Genomic DNA, 15,084 nt, shown 5'->3' with positions numbered 1-15,084 from the left:
TGTGAAGCTACACATGAATTGTCACTGACTAATTAGCTCAGTGAGATAGAAATTGATTCTTAGTCTCAGAGGTTGTGAGTTCAAGCCTCAGGTGATGAAAAACGCAGATTGTGTTGCTAAATTCCTAAATGTCTTCCAATTCTTCTGCTTGTTGCTCAGAATTGCCTAAAAATGCCCGGACCTAACCCATCACTGCGCAGCAGCTATGATTTTACATTATTTCTACGTTATTTTATTTCATTTCATTTTACTTTATTTTTTACTTTATTTCATTTCATTTCATTTTACTTTATTTCTGTTATTTCATTTCATTTTACTTTATTTCTGTTATTTCATTTCATTTTACTTTATTTCTACGTTATTTCATTTCATTTCACTTTATTTTTTTTACTTTGTTTCATTTAATTTCATTTTACTTTATTTTATTTCATTTTATTTCATTTCACTTTATTTCATTTCATTTCACTTTATTTTTTAATTTATTTTATTTCATGTCATTTTACTTTATTTTATTGCACTTTACATTATTTTATTTTATTTTATTTCATTTTATTTTTACTTTATTTTATTTCTATAATTTCTCTTTATTTCATTTCATTTAATTTGATTAAAGGTGGGGGTTTTTGCGACTCTTTATGTGGATGTACATGTTGCCATGATTAATAATTTGTATGTTCGTTCCCCAATCTGTGACTAGTTTTTTTCTCACTATTTCCTGACATAATAGCAATGTATAATTCAAATTTGAATAAACATTTTGTTCTAAAAAGTTCTTATTAATTATGGTTTACAGCCTGTAACACTGCACATCTTTTCTTGTGTGTGTGTCTCATAGTTTTGTGCGATGACTTCAAGTCTCTCAGAGCAAAGATGTCCTGCGGTCATGCTGTCACTCCGATGTCTCTCACGAACTGGTGTCTCTGTTTGCTGGATGAGGTACACTAATGACGTCATCACATTCCCTTTATCATAAAACTCAAACATGTTTTAGTGACTAACTTCTCTGACAAAGTGCATAGCAGCAGCATGTGTAATAAAAGAGTAACTTTATAGTAGGTTATAGTACGTATATGACTTAACTGATAGAAGAAACACAAACAATCATTTTCCCACTCTGAAACTTTTCTCTTTGATTGTTTTTATGATATGAAAGGGTGAGTGCAAATTTGTGTGTGGCCAGACTGGCTGTGATGCTGAGTGGCCCTTTGAGGAGGTTTGTAAAATGGCTCTTCTGACCCCTGAAGAAAGGGATTACTTTGAAAGGAAAATGTTCAGCAACGCTGCAGAGACTTTCTTGGATATCAAAGCAGTGAGTATCTCAGTTACATTATACAAAAACTGTTGATAGAAATCATGTTTGCTTGTTGTGAATACAGCGTTTGAATGTAAAAACATGTCATTGTGTTTTAACGTCACTCCTCAGTGTCCTGGATGCCAGTCTCATGTGATGAGAGCTGACCTCCATGATCTCAGTGTCCAGTGTCCAATGTGCACAGCAAGGAGAAGAAGGGCTTATCGGTTCTGCTGGCAGTGTTTGAAGAAGTGGAAAGGTCCAGCTCCACGTTCAGACCGCTGTGGGAATGCAGACTGCCAAGACCCACTGGAAATACTGAGAAACTGCCCGGATATCACCTTCAAGGATGTGGAGGGGGTCACTGGCTGTCCCTCCATCCGTGCCTGTCCCACCTGTGGTGTTCTGGTGGAGCATGACAAAAAGCAATGTAAAGCCGTGTACTGTGTGCGGTGTAAGGTGAAGTTCTGTTTTGTGTGTCTGAAGCTCAGTGAAGAGTGCGTGGATGGAGGTAACGTATACTCATTTTATAAACTTTGCCCCAGTGGTGTCGCACCAAGACAGACCTCTATACCTGTGTGGCAGAGGACATGATCCTGTTGATTTAACACTGCAATTCTTCTTGATAATCATCATAACTATTATTACTCAGACAGGAAGTCTGAATAGGAAGCTGTATATAAGACTTACAGACTAAGACACTCTTTTGTGGGCTACTTTGTAAGATTTGGGGCAGTGTCTGCTGTAAATCCAAAATAGTAGTGAACATTTACAGAGTTAATATTTATAGTCATATTTAAAACTATGTGTATTCTTTTTCTGTAGGAGTCATGTTTACTGTCATCTCATTGTTACAGTATGCATTCATTCTGATCTGCACAATATCTTTACTCCATTTAATTTTAATTGATTTATCGTTGTTTTATTTTGTGATCATGTAGCCTATTTATTCATCTGATGTAACAATATTGTTTTTTCTGTGTAATAAAGATAAATAAAAATGTATTGGTGGTTTGAATAAATTTGTTCCTATATCGCTTCCTGCACGAGGTCCATTATCTTAAACTGATGCTGGAAATTATAGAAAATATTATGGTAGCCTGATTTTATGTTTTAGGAACTCTTAGACAGCATTAGATCTAAAATTAGTAACTAAGGAAGTGTCTAATTTAAATGACTAAACGTTACCAAAACTCATTCTGCTTTGCTAAAAATTTGCAGTTTTCTATTTCCTTTTGTCTTTTCCAGTATGAATCTGAGTATGATATTACATTAGTGCATGAAAACGGTTTGATTTTTGGATTTTGGCAACTACAGCAGCACACAACAAACCATGGTGAGAACAGTCCTAAAGTCAGATACAGTGTAGAGGCGGCATGTTTGGTTTGGAATTGACAGTAAGAGGAATCAGGTCATTCTACATATTTGTTCCTGCCCATCACCAGCATGCAGCACAATTATTTTTGTACTTGATTCTTTTCCAATCACTGACTGAATATTATAACCACATCCTTGTTCTTGTTTTCAGAGAATGTTGTCGAAATACTTTCAGGTACTTGCACTTTCCCCTGCTGATCAAAAAGTGTTTTGATCAGTAGGAAGTCATAGGAAGAACTCTAGCTTCTGTAGAAATCCTCGATTCTTCAAACAAGAGGATATTAAGGTGCTCTGCAGTAATATGTAAATGTTAATTTATGGACATCAGAAATGGTACAGTTTGGTGGTGTACCACAGGGGTCTGTTCTTAGACCTCTTATTCTGTTTCTTTTATATTGATAATTTGCTTTGTGCTAATTACACTAGCTTGACTCTTTAACATAAATCACATCACATTCAGTGTTTCTCACGAACACATTGTGACTCCTTGTATCCAAGGTTATGAATAATTCCACAGAGGGATATGTCTCTCTGTGGTTTGATGTAATTAAGGTGACCACAGTGACTCTTGGGTAGTTACAGGGTAAACCCAATTCAAGATGCTGCTCCATCATTTTGATTAGTTTACAAGCGCCAGTATTGACTGTGACAAACCTCAGTGACTGATACATTTAATTACTGACTTTGAATCTTTTCAAGGAAGCATAGACTAAAAATAGAAAACCACCTGCTTGACAGTAATGAAGCACATGTTCCGTGTATTAAGTCCAAATAACTAACCGGTAAAAGAAGAAAACTTCCCACAGTGCAAATCAAACACTCAGTCATGGTTTACCATGATTTGGACTTTCTTTATATTTCCAGTGTAAATATAAAGCATGTTTTTGTGGTTCAGCCTGATTTGGTACCAACATTTAACACCTCTTAACAAATTCAGTCACTCCTATAAAAACACAGAACACAAAAATGATTGTCATCTGATTCAGAGGATCCTTCACCAATTTTAATTACTGTAGGATTCAACTCTAATCAGTTTCAGCCTTTTGTGTATTAATGTTTGGTTACATGTGCAAACAGTTTAAGTAAATAAAACATGGTTCCATTTTTTTTTCCAACCACAATTATTGTATTTAATACGCAAGTGTTTGGCCAGTCATCAGATTCTGGGTGAAAATTCTTCTTAAAGTCCTTTGCATTCTTGCACACATCAACGACCTTCACCTCTCCTTTAGGGTCGTGTACAGCCAGCTGAATAACCATTTGGCTGCTGCATCGGTTCAGTGAAGACTGCCAGCTGTGTGTAGGTATAGATGATTCTAATGTAGCCTCATCGATATCAGGTTTAGTATATAAAGGGTTTACCTCGCCTTAATATCACATGACTTAAGGAAGACGAACCGCCCTCCTCTTTACCTGTGCCAGCAGGGCAGTCACCTGTCAGAGGAGAGCGTGGATACACTGAGTGAAGACAGGCAGAGAGGAGCCCTAACACTGCACACAGAGGAGGGATGGCTCTGCAAAACAGAGAAGAATCTGAAGAGGAGATAAGTTATGACTTCCAAGACCTAAGAAGGAGGTTCATACATTTAGAAGAGAGGAGTCATGACTCTCAACAAAGCAGGCGTTTGCCACCTGAAGAGAAGGCTCATAACTTTGAAGAGCTGAGAAGCAGATTCATGAATGGAGAGGAGGAGAGTAAAGACATCAGGGGAGGAACAGCTGGAGAGAAATGTTATGACCCTCGGGACTCCACGCTGACATTTGTACAAGGAGACGATGAAATGGATTGTAAGTAGCAAAGTTTTACATTTACAAAGCTATACTGTTGCCTACTGTTGGATTATTGTTGCCTACTGTTGGATTTTAAGTTCCTAATTGTACCCTGTAACACTGCACATCTTTTCTTGTGTGTGTCTCATAGTTTTGTGTCATGACTTCAAGTCTCTGAGAGCAAAGATGTCCTGCGGTCATGCTGTCACTCCGATGTCTCTCACCATCTGGTGTCTCTATTTGCTAGAAGAGGTAGGCCTATATTTATACCATAATAATGACATTTTAGCGTGTAAACCTAGCATTTTGCAACACCTGGCTGCATTTCCCTGCCCATCTACATAAGGCCTTGTTTGTATGCCACTGCCACACAGTGTCCACAAGTGGTATTACAGCACACAAGGATTGGCTCTTGAAAATAGCCATGCTGTTTTTCCCCTCGCCAAAATTTAGTCTAAATTTGCAGCATTATTTAACCCTCACCCTATGTGAAGTGAGTTGAGACAAGAGCTGTTATGTGAGGATACAAGTTTGAACTTGAAATTGACCCTTTGCTAAGTCCTGCCCCTCAACACAGACAGGTCAATATAGCGTAGCATTGGCCAGCTCTGGAAAGAGTGCAATAACTCTCCAGCTGTGCTCCATAGACTCTCATGCAGTTGTTTCAGACTTTCAACTTCAGACTTTCGAGCTCAACCAACGTTGTGCTTGGGGCACGTGCAATAATGATACTCGTTACCTACAGAAGTTGGAAGGACATAAATGTTTCTGTCCCATTCCAAAACCAAAATGGATTCCTGAGAAGTTCGGGGTTAGCCAGTTAATGTTAGCTAGGTAGCTGACTTAGCTACTGAAGGTGTATCCTGTGGTATAGTGGAGGGTATACGCAGGTACACAGGGTATACCCACAAAAAGTCATTGGAATATATAGGAGAGAATCACTTCCTCCCTGGCAACATACCCATCTACCAAGCACACCACCAGCCTACTGAATAACACAGGCTGCTTTTGCTTTCTAATGATTACAACAGTGGATAAAGACTGACCCTGCTGTACAGGAACCAGTGAAGGGAAGCAGGGAAACTTTGTTGACATTCAACCAGCTGTGTGTCATCGCAGTGTGTGTAGGTGATCGGTGTTGAATTGATGGGATGCTGGTTAATCGTAGTGAATTGTAAGCAAAGCTGCTCAAAGAATTTGCTCATTCTTTCACTCTTAAAAGGGTTTTCTTTGCTTTTCTTTATACTTTTTAAGGGTGAGTGCAGATTTGTGTGTGGCCTGCCTGGCTGTGATGTCGAGTGGATGTATGAAGAAGTTTGTAAAATGGCTCTTCTGACCCCTGAAGAAAGGGATTACTTCGAAAAGAAAATGTTCAGCAATGCTGCTAAGAACTACTTGGATGTCAAATTCGTAAGTATCTCAATTAGGCTACACTATTTACCAACTGCTCTCAGAAAATTCAAATGCAAGGATAAATTTAAAGACATCTAACTCTGTTTTTCATATTCTCTAACAGTGTCCTGGCTGCAAGTGTCGTGTGGTGAGAACTGATCTACACAATCTAAGTGTGTGCTGCACACTGTGCACAGCGGAGAAAAAAAAGATTTATCTATTCTGCTGGCAGTGTTTGAGGGAGGTGAAAACTCCAGCTGTACGATTAGAACACTGTGAAAATGACGGCTGCATCAGTCAGCCATTAGAGACACTGAGAAACTGTCCTGATATCACCTTCAAGGATGTGAAGGGGGTCACTGGCTGTCCCTCCATCCGTGCCTGTCCCACCTGTGGTTTTCTGGTGGAGCATAACAAAAGAAAATGTAAAACCATGGTCTGTCCCCGGTGCAAGGTGAAGTTCTGTTTTGTGTGTCTGCAGTTCACTCAAGAGTGCCTGAAGCAAAAGCCATATGACCTTTGCTCCAGTGGTGTAGCACCAAGACAGACCTCTATACCTGTGTGGCAGAGGACATAACTCTGTTGATCTGAATAAAAATACACATTTTCTAATCTATTTTACTTTCATTTTTTAAAGGGTTCTTCATCACAACTGTTGCTGAGACACAAACCTAATCCCATGACAGCGTTACATAACAGTTAGGGCCAAAGATTGTTTTTGTAGTTATAATTTGGAGCATTCACACGACATGAGACTTAATTTCTTTTTTCCACTCATCATAGTCATATTTGAAACTATGTTTACTCTGTTTTTGTAAGTCATGTTTACTTTCGCCTCAATATTACAGTCTGCATTTATTCTAATCTCTCCAGTATCTTCATTAAATTTTTTAATTTCTATGATTTATCATTGTTTTTTGTGATTACATGTTCATTCTCCTAATATCATGTTATTGTTTTTCCTGTCAAATCAAGATAAATAAAAATGTACTCATGGTTTGAATAAATTATATAAGTATTCAGATCATTTATTTGTGTTAAAGCAGCAAAACCACAGCATAAAATTACTTGGTTTAAAGAACAACCCCAATTCCATAAAAGTTGGAACGCTGTGTAAAATGTAAATATGAACCAAAGGCAAAAATTTGCAAATCTTTTTTTAACCTATAGTCAGTTGAATACAGTAGAAAGACAAAATATTTAATGTTTAAACTCATAAACTTTGTTTTTGCAAGAAATACACTCATTCTGAATTTAATGTCTGCAATAAATCACAAAAAGTTGGGACCTATTCTGGTATCACCTCCTTATGCAACACTGAAAAAATAGGAGCTTTAAAGTTTCGATAATCTATGTCAAACATATGGTCTGAGTGGGCAGGACTTTCACAGCTATTTACAGCTATGTGATTATTTCAGTAAAAAGGTCAAATGTATTAGGAAGCATAAAGGTTTAATCAGCAAGTTATAGCACGGCAGTTCATGTTAATGTTCCACAGTTGGGCTCCACGGTATCTCAATGAATACTGTTGTAAAAAATCATTAAAGCTTTCTGGTAAATCAGTGTTCATTTACTTCACTTTGAAAATAAAAGTACATATTTGAAGAACGTTAATATCAGAAATAGTCAGTACATTACATTTCAAGAAAAGATAAGTTTCAGCACATGTTTTGGAGCAAGTTGCTATTTTAATAAAATGTTTTTGCAGCAGAAGAATTTTATGAAGGTATGTGGGGTCAGTGCTTGCCCAGACAATATGACGGTAAGTAAGGTATGGATATATTAGACTGTGATATAATGTTAAAAAACAAGAGGAATGTAACAAAGGACAAATTTTTCAAATAATTCCCAGAGATTTTATGACCTTGTTGCAAACAAAATTGATTTGATCTTTCCAAGTGAGTTTCTCATTGATTAAAACTCCAAGAAATCTTTTTGATGTTTCTTTAGAAATTTCTTCACCATCAAAACATAATTTTGAAAATTGCAATTTGTAATTTATCCTCCCTGCAAATATCATAAAATTAGACATTTTTACATTCAATGCCTGTTTGTTTAAACCATTTTGGATATGCTAGAAGGCCACTGTTAACTTCATTCCACAAATTCTTAATTGAAATAATTAAATAAGTATTATCAGCAAATAATATTGGCATTATAGTCTGCCGCAAGATTGTTTATATAAATTAGAAAGAAAAGGGGTCCTAAAACGGACCCTTGTGGTACCCCACACCGTATCACAACTCTCTCAGACTCATGGTTGACAGCATCAAATACTTTGGAGAGATCCATGAAAATACCACATGCAAACTCCTTATTTTCTATCAGTATGGACCCAATCTACCAGCTGTAAAAGGGCAATGTATGCAGAGTGATTTTTGCGGGATCCTACGACAGAGTATTAGGGCCACATTGAAGAAATTTTTTTTTGGAGATTTCGAGAATAAAGTCGAAATATTACGAGAAATAAAGTCATAACTGAGAAAAAGTCATAATATTACGAGAATAAAGTCGAAATATCATGAGATTAAAGTCGTAATATTTCGAGAATAAAGTCATAACTGAGAAAAAGTCATAGTATTACGAGAATAAAGTCGTAATATTATGAGATTAGTAGCTGGCCACTACCGCGGTGCTGAAACTAAATCAATCGATGTCAGGCAAATCGATCACCCACCAAACTAAATCAATCGATGTCAGGCAAATCGATCACCCACCACTTAATCAGTGCATAAGTCACACACATACTTATTTTTCGTCTTATTATTATTTTTCTTCCGCCAGATTTCGGTGCGTAACTTGCGCCACAGCTGAGCGCACACAGGGTCTTCATAAAGCATAGATTCAAGATTCAATATGCACAGTAAGGACACGCGTTTCCCTGCAGAATGAAATTCGTTCTTTTCTGTCACCAATTAATGCCAAACAATATAAATCTGAAGTATGAAATAGATCAAAATATATACGGTGCGCACTGTTTTAACATCTCCTTGCTTAGTGTAATATTAATGTGCCTGCCGCGGCTGGATCTGTGAGCGTTTGGTCGCTAAGAAGACTGTTAAGAGTGGGTCAGCTCGATCTTACAACTCCTTCTTAGTGAAAGATCTTCTTAAGCTAAGAGCGATCTGGGAAACGCAGCCATTATCACGTCAACATACAGGGAAAATGTGTCCAGAGTTTATGACATTTACCGGGAGAGCTAGAGCCATTTGACTAAAGCTGATGTTATTACTGCTGTAGCATGATGTTATTAGGCTAAATACTACATTTCTAACAGTGTCTGAGCTGATTTATTGACACAGCATGTTTGTAGGCTGCTGTAACGTCAGGTTTACAGAGGAAATAATGGGAAATAACGGGATGTGACTTAATCAGGTGAAAATATCATTAGTGAAACAGAAACAAGCGTTAGTTAGGGGACAAGAGTCACAAAGACTCACGTATGATAAAAGTTACTTACAACCGGTGTATTTACTGTATGTGTCTGGGGTCCTTCCCCTGTGGAACAAGTAACATGACCACTAACTTGTCCCCAAACGAACGCATGTTTCTGTGAGGCCTATGTGTTTCACTAACGTTCTTTATGTATTATGAAGAATGTCAGACTGGTCAATCAGTGGCAGAGTTGGGCCCGGAGTCACAAACGGCGCATATCCACTGACACAGAACTGGCACGGTGCCGGTTCCCGAACCTAATTAAGTAGGCTACTTACAATGGCATGAAAGACAATCTGACATTCTGTTTGTTGCTGGTTGTTTCCTTAAAAACTACGACTTTATTCTCGTAATATTATGACTTTAATCTAATTAAATCTAATTAAATTACGACTTTATTCTCAATATTATGAAGTTTTTTCTTGTAATATTTCAACTTTATTCTTGAAATATCCGAATTTTTTTTTCTTCAATGTGGCCCTAATACTCTGTCGTAATCCTCTAACCCATTCTGTTTGTTGTTGGTTATTTCCTCAAAAACTATGACTTTATTCTTGTAATATTATGACTTTCTCAGTTACAACTTTATTCTTGTAATATTACGAGTTTTTTCTCGTAATATTATGACTTTATTCTCATAATATTATGACTTTATTCTCGAAATCTCCGAAATACCCCGTCGTAATTTACCAATATACTGCAGTTTATTTTAAATGTAATACTGTAATACAAGTATTTCTATTTTGTGACATGATGGCCAATTGCATCATTTTCATCTGATTTAGTAAATGAAAAACAATAATTAAGACGTAAGGTTGAATCATAACTGTAGAATAATAAAGTTGAGTTACATAAAGAAGCATCAATAACATAAAAAGACGGAAAAAAACAAGCAAAATAAAACATATGATGGACGTGCATTGGATCCTGGATGCTCTGTGGACAGCTCAAGAGAATTCTCACCTGGTGGAAAAGTAAATCAGGATTTGATATTTTAGACAAACATGTTATATAACTGACCTTAACTTGAACTGAAAGTCACAAAAATTAGTAAGATCTAATTCAGTAAAGGACTGAGCAGCAAATTGGTCTTTTCTTCCATTATCCCTGTACTGTCCTTACTTTTCTTTAATGGTCCACCTGGTCTCTCTTCAATTCTTCTACACATATGTAATCATATGTGATGTAATCATCACATCTTCTTCCACTTCGCCTGTCAGATCTCCTGAGTTGGTCTCGTCAGGCTTCTGACGCTCTGTGGCTTTGAAGTGGAAGAAAAGTAACATACACAGTAAGGATCTGCATCAGTGTCAATATCAGTAAGAAGAAAATATTTACTTTTTCTTCATTTCAAATCTACATGTCAACATACACTACCAACTGATGTAACCTTGGAAAAAGACAGCTCTGTATCTTTTGTAAACTATGTATGTCTCATCAATGCAGTTAATGAAATTGTTCATTTTTGTCTGTCACTGCCATAAAAACACACTGATTTCCTTAATAAATGGTGCTGACAGTAGGTCACATTTTCTTCTTATGACCTGTTTGTTTCTGCTTCTCTGTCTCCTCATCCAGGTGTTGTTCACAGAAGTCTGTCCGCTCCTCTCCAACATTTACAGGAGCATCATCTACTTTTGTTTGCCTCTACTCATCTGACTTGACTTTTTTTATTTTTGCCTCTTTATCCTCACTGTTTATCAGTTTGCTTGGTGTTCCATAGTCCTTGCCACTTTTTCCTCTGGCTGATTTGTCAGTCCTTACAATTTCTGCACCACCTCTCCTCGACTGAACACCCGATGAAATAAGAATTAGTGCTGTGCTGATGGACTTTTGATTTATTACTGTTGTGAATACTGCAGAGATGTTTTTGAGATGCTAGGAAAAGGTACTATCAGTCTCTACCTGGAGCTCGCATGAACAGAGCCTGGGTTTGTTGAAGGTGGCAGTGCTGTTTGGGCTGAGAAAGCCATGTTTAAGTAAGGTAAAGGAGGTTGTTGGGTCAGTGCGGGGAGCAGTGAGACCTGGCATTAGGGGAGTGTCTCTGGGACGCCAGAGATCACTGTCTAGCCTCCTGGAGGTGTCGTGGGACCAACTAGACGAAACACTGGTGAAAGGAGGTTCCTACCCGATGACCTCAAAGACATGTTAGTTATCACTGCTCACTGGTCTGTATAGTTAAGCCTTGCCATAATAGCTTATCATAGGGCTTAGGAGGTTATTCACTGAGTGCTGATCCTTTCTCTAGAGCACAAACTTCTTGTGTTTATTTGAATTGAATTGTCAGTCTGTGCTGTTTGTGTTTATGTATTTGTCTTTTGTGTTAATTATTTTAAAATAGAAAAACTTCAATAAAAAACTTAAAAAAGAAAATATATATATATTTACAATTCAATGATTTATACCCTGAAACAAATCGCCATGTCAACATACACTTCCAAGTAATACAGCCTTATTAAATATACTTTAGTATTCTTTGTATAATGTTTATGGTGAATCAGTGTATTTTTGCATAATATATGAAATGATATAAAACAAATCAAAAGGAGCCAATGACAGTGTTGCTGTTGTGTGTTTTTGTACACTTCCTCCATAGACACACATTGTTGGTCAGATCTCCTGAACTGGCTTTGAAGTGAAAATAACATTTTGTATTTAGCAATGATCTGTTTATATTACAATAATGGCCTCAATTATTTCTTCATGATTTTTTATGATCTTACTTCCGTACATGAGCAAATGTACAGTCCTTGAGCTGGTGCACAGTACTTGTGAGTCATTGTCTGCATAGACCAAAAAGCTGACAACAGACAGTCAACACTTCTGGAAAATGTAATATATCACATTTGTTATTGATAAAAATCCCTTTTATCAAATGTACTTTTAGGTCCGGGTTTTTGCTGTTGTTTAACCTGCAACATTTAGAAAACTGACTAAACAATATCAACAAACTTTTAAAAAATGAATTATTGTCATAAGTGAACAACTGATCCCTTACTGAGAAAAAAAACAAAATTTAATAAAATCATACATTTAAAATAAATACATTAATACTACTCCTACAAATATTACTACTAATAATAATAATGACAATAATAATAATAATAATAACGAGAAAAAAAGAAGAAGAATGTTTCGTAGTATTTTTACATTAGAGCCTAGAGTACTATATTTGTTATTTCATTTTTTCCAATATTTATAATATTTATAAGGAGCATCATCTTCTTTCATTTCAAGCAGTTCCTCTGAGTTGTTGCATATGATTTCTTGTGTGATGCTGGACTGAGTACTCTCTCTGTTTATATAGAGATTTTCCTGTGCTTCCTTATCTCCACAATTAAGAATTTAACTGTGTTCCTCATTTTGTAGTTCTGTTTTGTTTTTTTTTAACTTTCATATTAAGGCTAGTTTGTCTTGCAGGTATCTATTGCTCTTCACCGTTTGTCATGTCAACATTTTTTCTTTTCTGTTTACCAAACCTTCGTTAAGCTCAGTCTCATATCTCATCCCAGTTAGTCAGAGACCCTGACTTCTTCTCTCATTGTGCATTCCTCTGATCTCCTCCACCCTGAGGGCGCATTTTCTTTCAGTCTATTCTCATCTGTCACTCCAGAATGTGTTGGTCCCTCACCAGCATTATGTCAATTTGGCCCCTCCACTTCATCATCAGTTTCCCTTTCTACAATTTTTCTTGTGTCTTCCACCTCATCCTGCATCCTTTTGTCCATGTTACCTGTTTTATCCTGTTCGGCTGCATCATCTGTCCCACTGGACTTCTGAAGGTCTGTGGGTTTGAAGGAAAAGTCATTTTTTCATTATTTTATCCAAAAAAAAAACTGTCGATATTAAAGTGATAAATTAGGTTTTCATCTCACATATTACATTTCAGAGAAGTGAGCGATACTTACTGCCAAACCAAGCAGCTAACATTTCCAGTGGTCCCCTCTTTGGTGCAGCAGGTGCAGCATCTGATTATAAACAAAAATAATTTACTGGACCTGCTGGCAAGTGGGGGCTTTGAACTGAGACAGTGGGCTAGTAACAGGCTGTCTGTTATCTCCCACCTGAGATCAGATCAGATATTGCAAAGTTATAATTCAAGGTCACCCAGGCGCCTCTGAACCACCTCTTTGACTCCTGTGGCACTGCTCTTCAGATACACTGTCCTACAAGCACCGTCCCCTCGAGCACCCAGCAGTCACCCTCTGCACCAAAAACCAGGTACTTGCCGGCAAATATGACCCTCTAGGTTTTATTGTACCTTATACCTGAAAAGCCAAGGTTGTGGTGTGGTGACTGTGAGATAAGAGGAGGGACTGGAATGACCAATCACTCCCCGAAGATCGCCTTCATGCCTGGCAGGAGAGGGATAGTGAGCTCCCCACACTGCAGAACATCATCCTACTAAGGTGATATAGCATTGAGAAGATGGCCAGAGAGGCATTCACATTTTCTGTGATGCCTCAGAGCATGCTTATGGCATACCTCTGGGCAGAGAACACAGAAGGGGAAGTGAAAACAACTTTTCTTACAGCCAGATCCCTTAGAGGCAACAGTCTGTCTCTCGCTTGGAATTGGTAAATGGTAAATGGACCTGCACTTGCATAGTGCCTTTCTAGTCATCTGACTACTCAAAGTGCTTTTTACACTACGAGTCACATTCACCCATTCACCCACACATCGGCCATCATCAACACACTGGTGGCCGAGGCTACCATACACAGTGTCACCTGCTACTCAGTTTTTAACACACTCACACACCGATGGAACAACCATATAGTATATTTATATATATTTCGTCATTTTTTCATTAGAACCTAGAGTACCATGTTTGTTGTTTTATTTTACTCAGATTTAAAGGAGCATCATCTTCTTTAATTTCAATGACTTCTTTTTCCTGTGCTTCTTCATCTCTACTGTCAAAAATTTGTTTGTCTTGCAGGTATCTATTGCTCTTCACCGTTTGTCATGTCAACATTTTTTCTTTTCTGTTTACCAAACCTTCGTTAAGCTCAGTCTCATATCTCATCCCAGTTAGTCAGAGACCCTGACTTCTTCTCTCATTGTGCATTCCTCTGATCTCCTCCACCCTGAGGGCGCATTTTCTTTCAGTCTATTCTCATCTGTCACTCCAGAATGTGTTGGTCCCTCACCAGCATTATGTCAATTTGGCCCCTCCACTTCATCATCAGTTTCCCTTTCTACAATTTTTCTTGTGTCTTCCACCTCATCCTGCATCCTTTTGTCCATGTTACCTGTTTTATCCTGTTCGGCTGCATCATCTGTCCCACTGGACTTCTGAAGGTCTGTGGGTTTGAAGGAAAAGTCATTTTTTCATTATTTTATCCAAAAAAAAACTGTCGATATTAAAGTGATAAATTAGGTTTTCATCTCACATATTACATTTCAGAGAAGTGAGCGATACTTACTGCCAAACCAAGCAGCTAACATTTCCAGTGGTCCCCTCTTTGGTGCAGCAGGTGCAGCATCTGATTATAAACAAAAATAATTTACTGTCAAAGAACATACAATACTTGGCTGAATTAAGTAAGGAAGGTGAACATTAAAAATAATAAATCATCAAAAGTATTATTAATGTAGAATTCTTTTGTAGTGGATGTCTAACATTAGGTGGGGAGAGACGGGTAGCATCTTCCACCAGTTAGGGCTTACATGGATGACATGACACTGGTGACCACAACAATGCCATGTACAAAGAGGCTACTAGAGAAGGTAAATAAGAACCTCAAGTGAGCCAGCATGAAGATCAAGCCTAGTAAGTCTAGAAGCATCTCGATACGTAGAGGGAAGTTAAGTGA

At 37.5% G+C, this 15,084-nt stretch overlaps 3 protein-coding genes across 3 annotated transcripts in view; 2 read left to right on the top strand and 1 right to left on the bottom strand.

Moving 5' to 3' along the window:
- Positions 1–1,885, top strand: part of LOC126403803 (E3 ubiquitin-protein ligase ARIH2-like) — a 3,344-nt gene extending 1,459 nt beyond the window's left edge. The window contains exons 2-4 of the mRNA XM_050066592.1: positions 836–936; positions 1,154–1,309; positions 1,424–1,885. Of these exons, the coding sequence (XP_049922549.1) occupies positions 836–936; positions 1,154–1,309; positions 1,424–1,885 (719 nt within the window). The remainder of the gene's footprint in view (positions 1–835; positions 937–1,153; positions 1,310–1,423) is intronic.
- Positions 1,886–4,246: 2,361 nt separating this feature from the next.
- LOC126403810 (uncharacterized) lies at positions 4,247–6,407 on the top strand. Its single transcript, XM_050066601.1, has 4 exons — positions 4,247–4,456; positions 4,590–4,690; positions 5,693–5,848; positions 5,955–6,407. The coding sequence occupies exons 1-4, from the start codon at positions 4,345–4,347 to the stop codon at positions 6,405–6,407; spliced, it is 822 nt and encodes a 273-aa protein (XP_049922558.1). The 5' UTR covers positions 4,247–4,344.
- A 3,530-nt stretch (positions 6,408–9,937) lies between these two features.
- Positions 9,938–15,084, bottom strand: part of LOC126403796 (ubiquitin carboxyl-terminal hydrolase 47-like) — a 38,616-nt gene continuing 33,469 nt past the window's right edge. The window contains exons 14-19 of the mRNA XM_050066585.1: positions 14,695–14,754; positions 14,521–14,571; positions 13,174–13,233; positions 12,999–13,049; positions 10,388–10,526; positions 9,938–10,228 (exon numbers count right to left, since the gene is read on the bottom strand). Coding sequence (XP_049922542.1) covers positions 10,426–10,526; positions 12,999–13,049; positions 13,174–13,233; positions 14,521–14,571; positions 14,695–14,754 — 323 coding nt within the window. The 3' untranslated portion in view covers positions 9,938–10,228; positions 10,388–10,425. The remainder of the gene's footprint in view (positions 10,229–10,387; positions 10,527–12,998; positions 13,050–13,173; positions 13,234–14,520; positions 14,572–14,694; positions 14,755–15,084) is intronic.

The sequence above is a fragment of the Epinephelus moara genome, chromosome 17 (assembly GCF_006386435.1).
Source record: "Epinephelus moara isolate mb chromosome 17, YSFRI_EMoa_1.0, whole genome shotgun sequence".
Classification (NCBI taxonomy): Eukaryota; Metazoa; Chordata; class Actinopteri; order Perciformes; family Serranidae; genus Epinephelus; species Epinephelus moara.
This window is presented reverse-complemented; position numbering and strand designations above follow the sequence as displayed.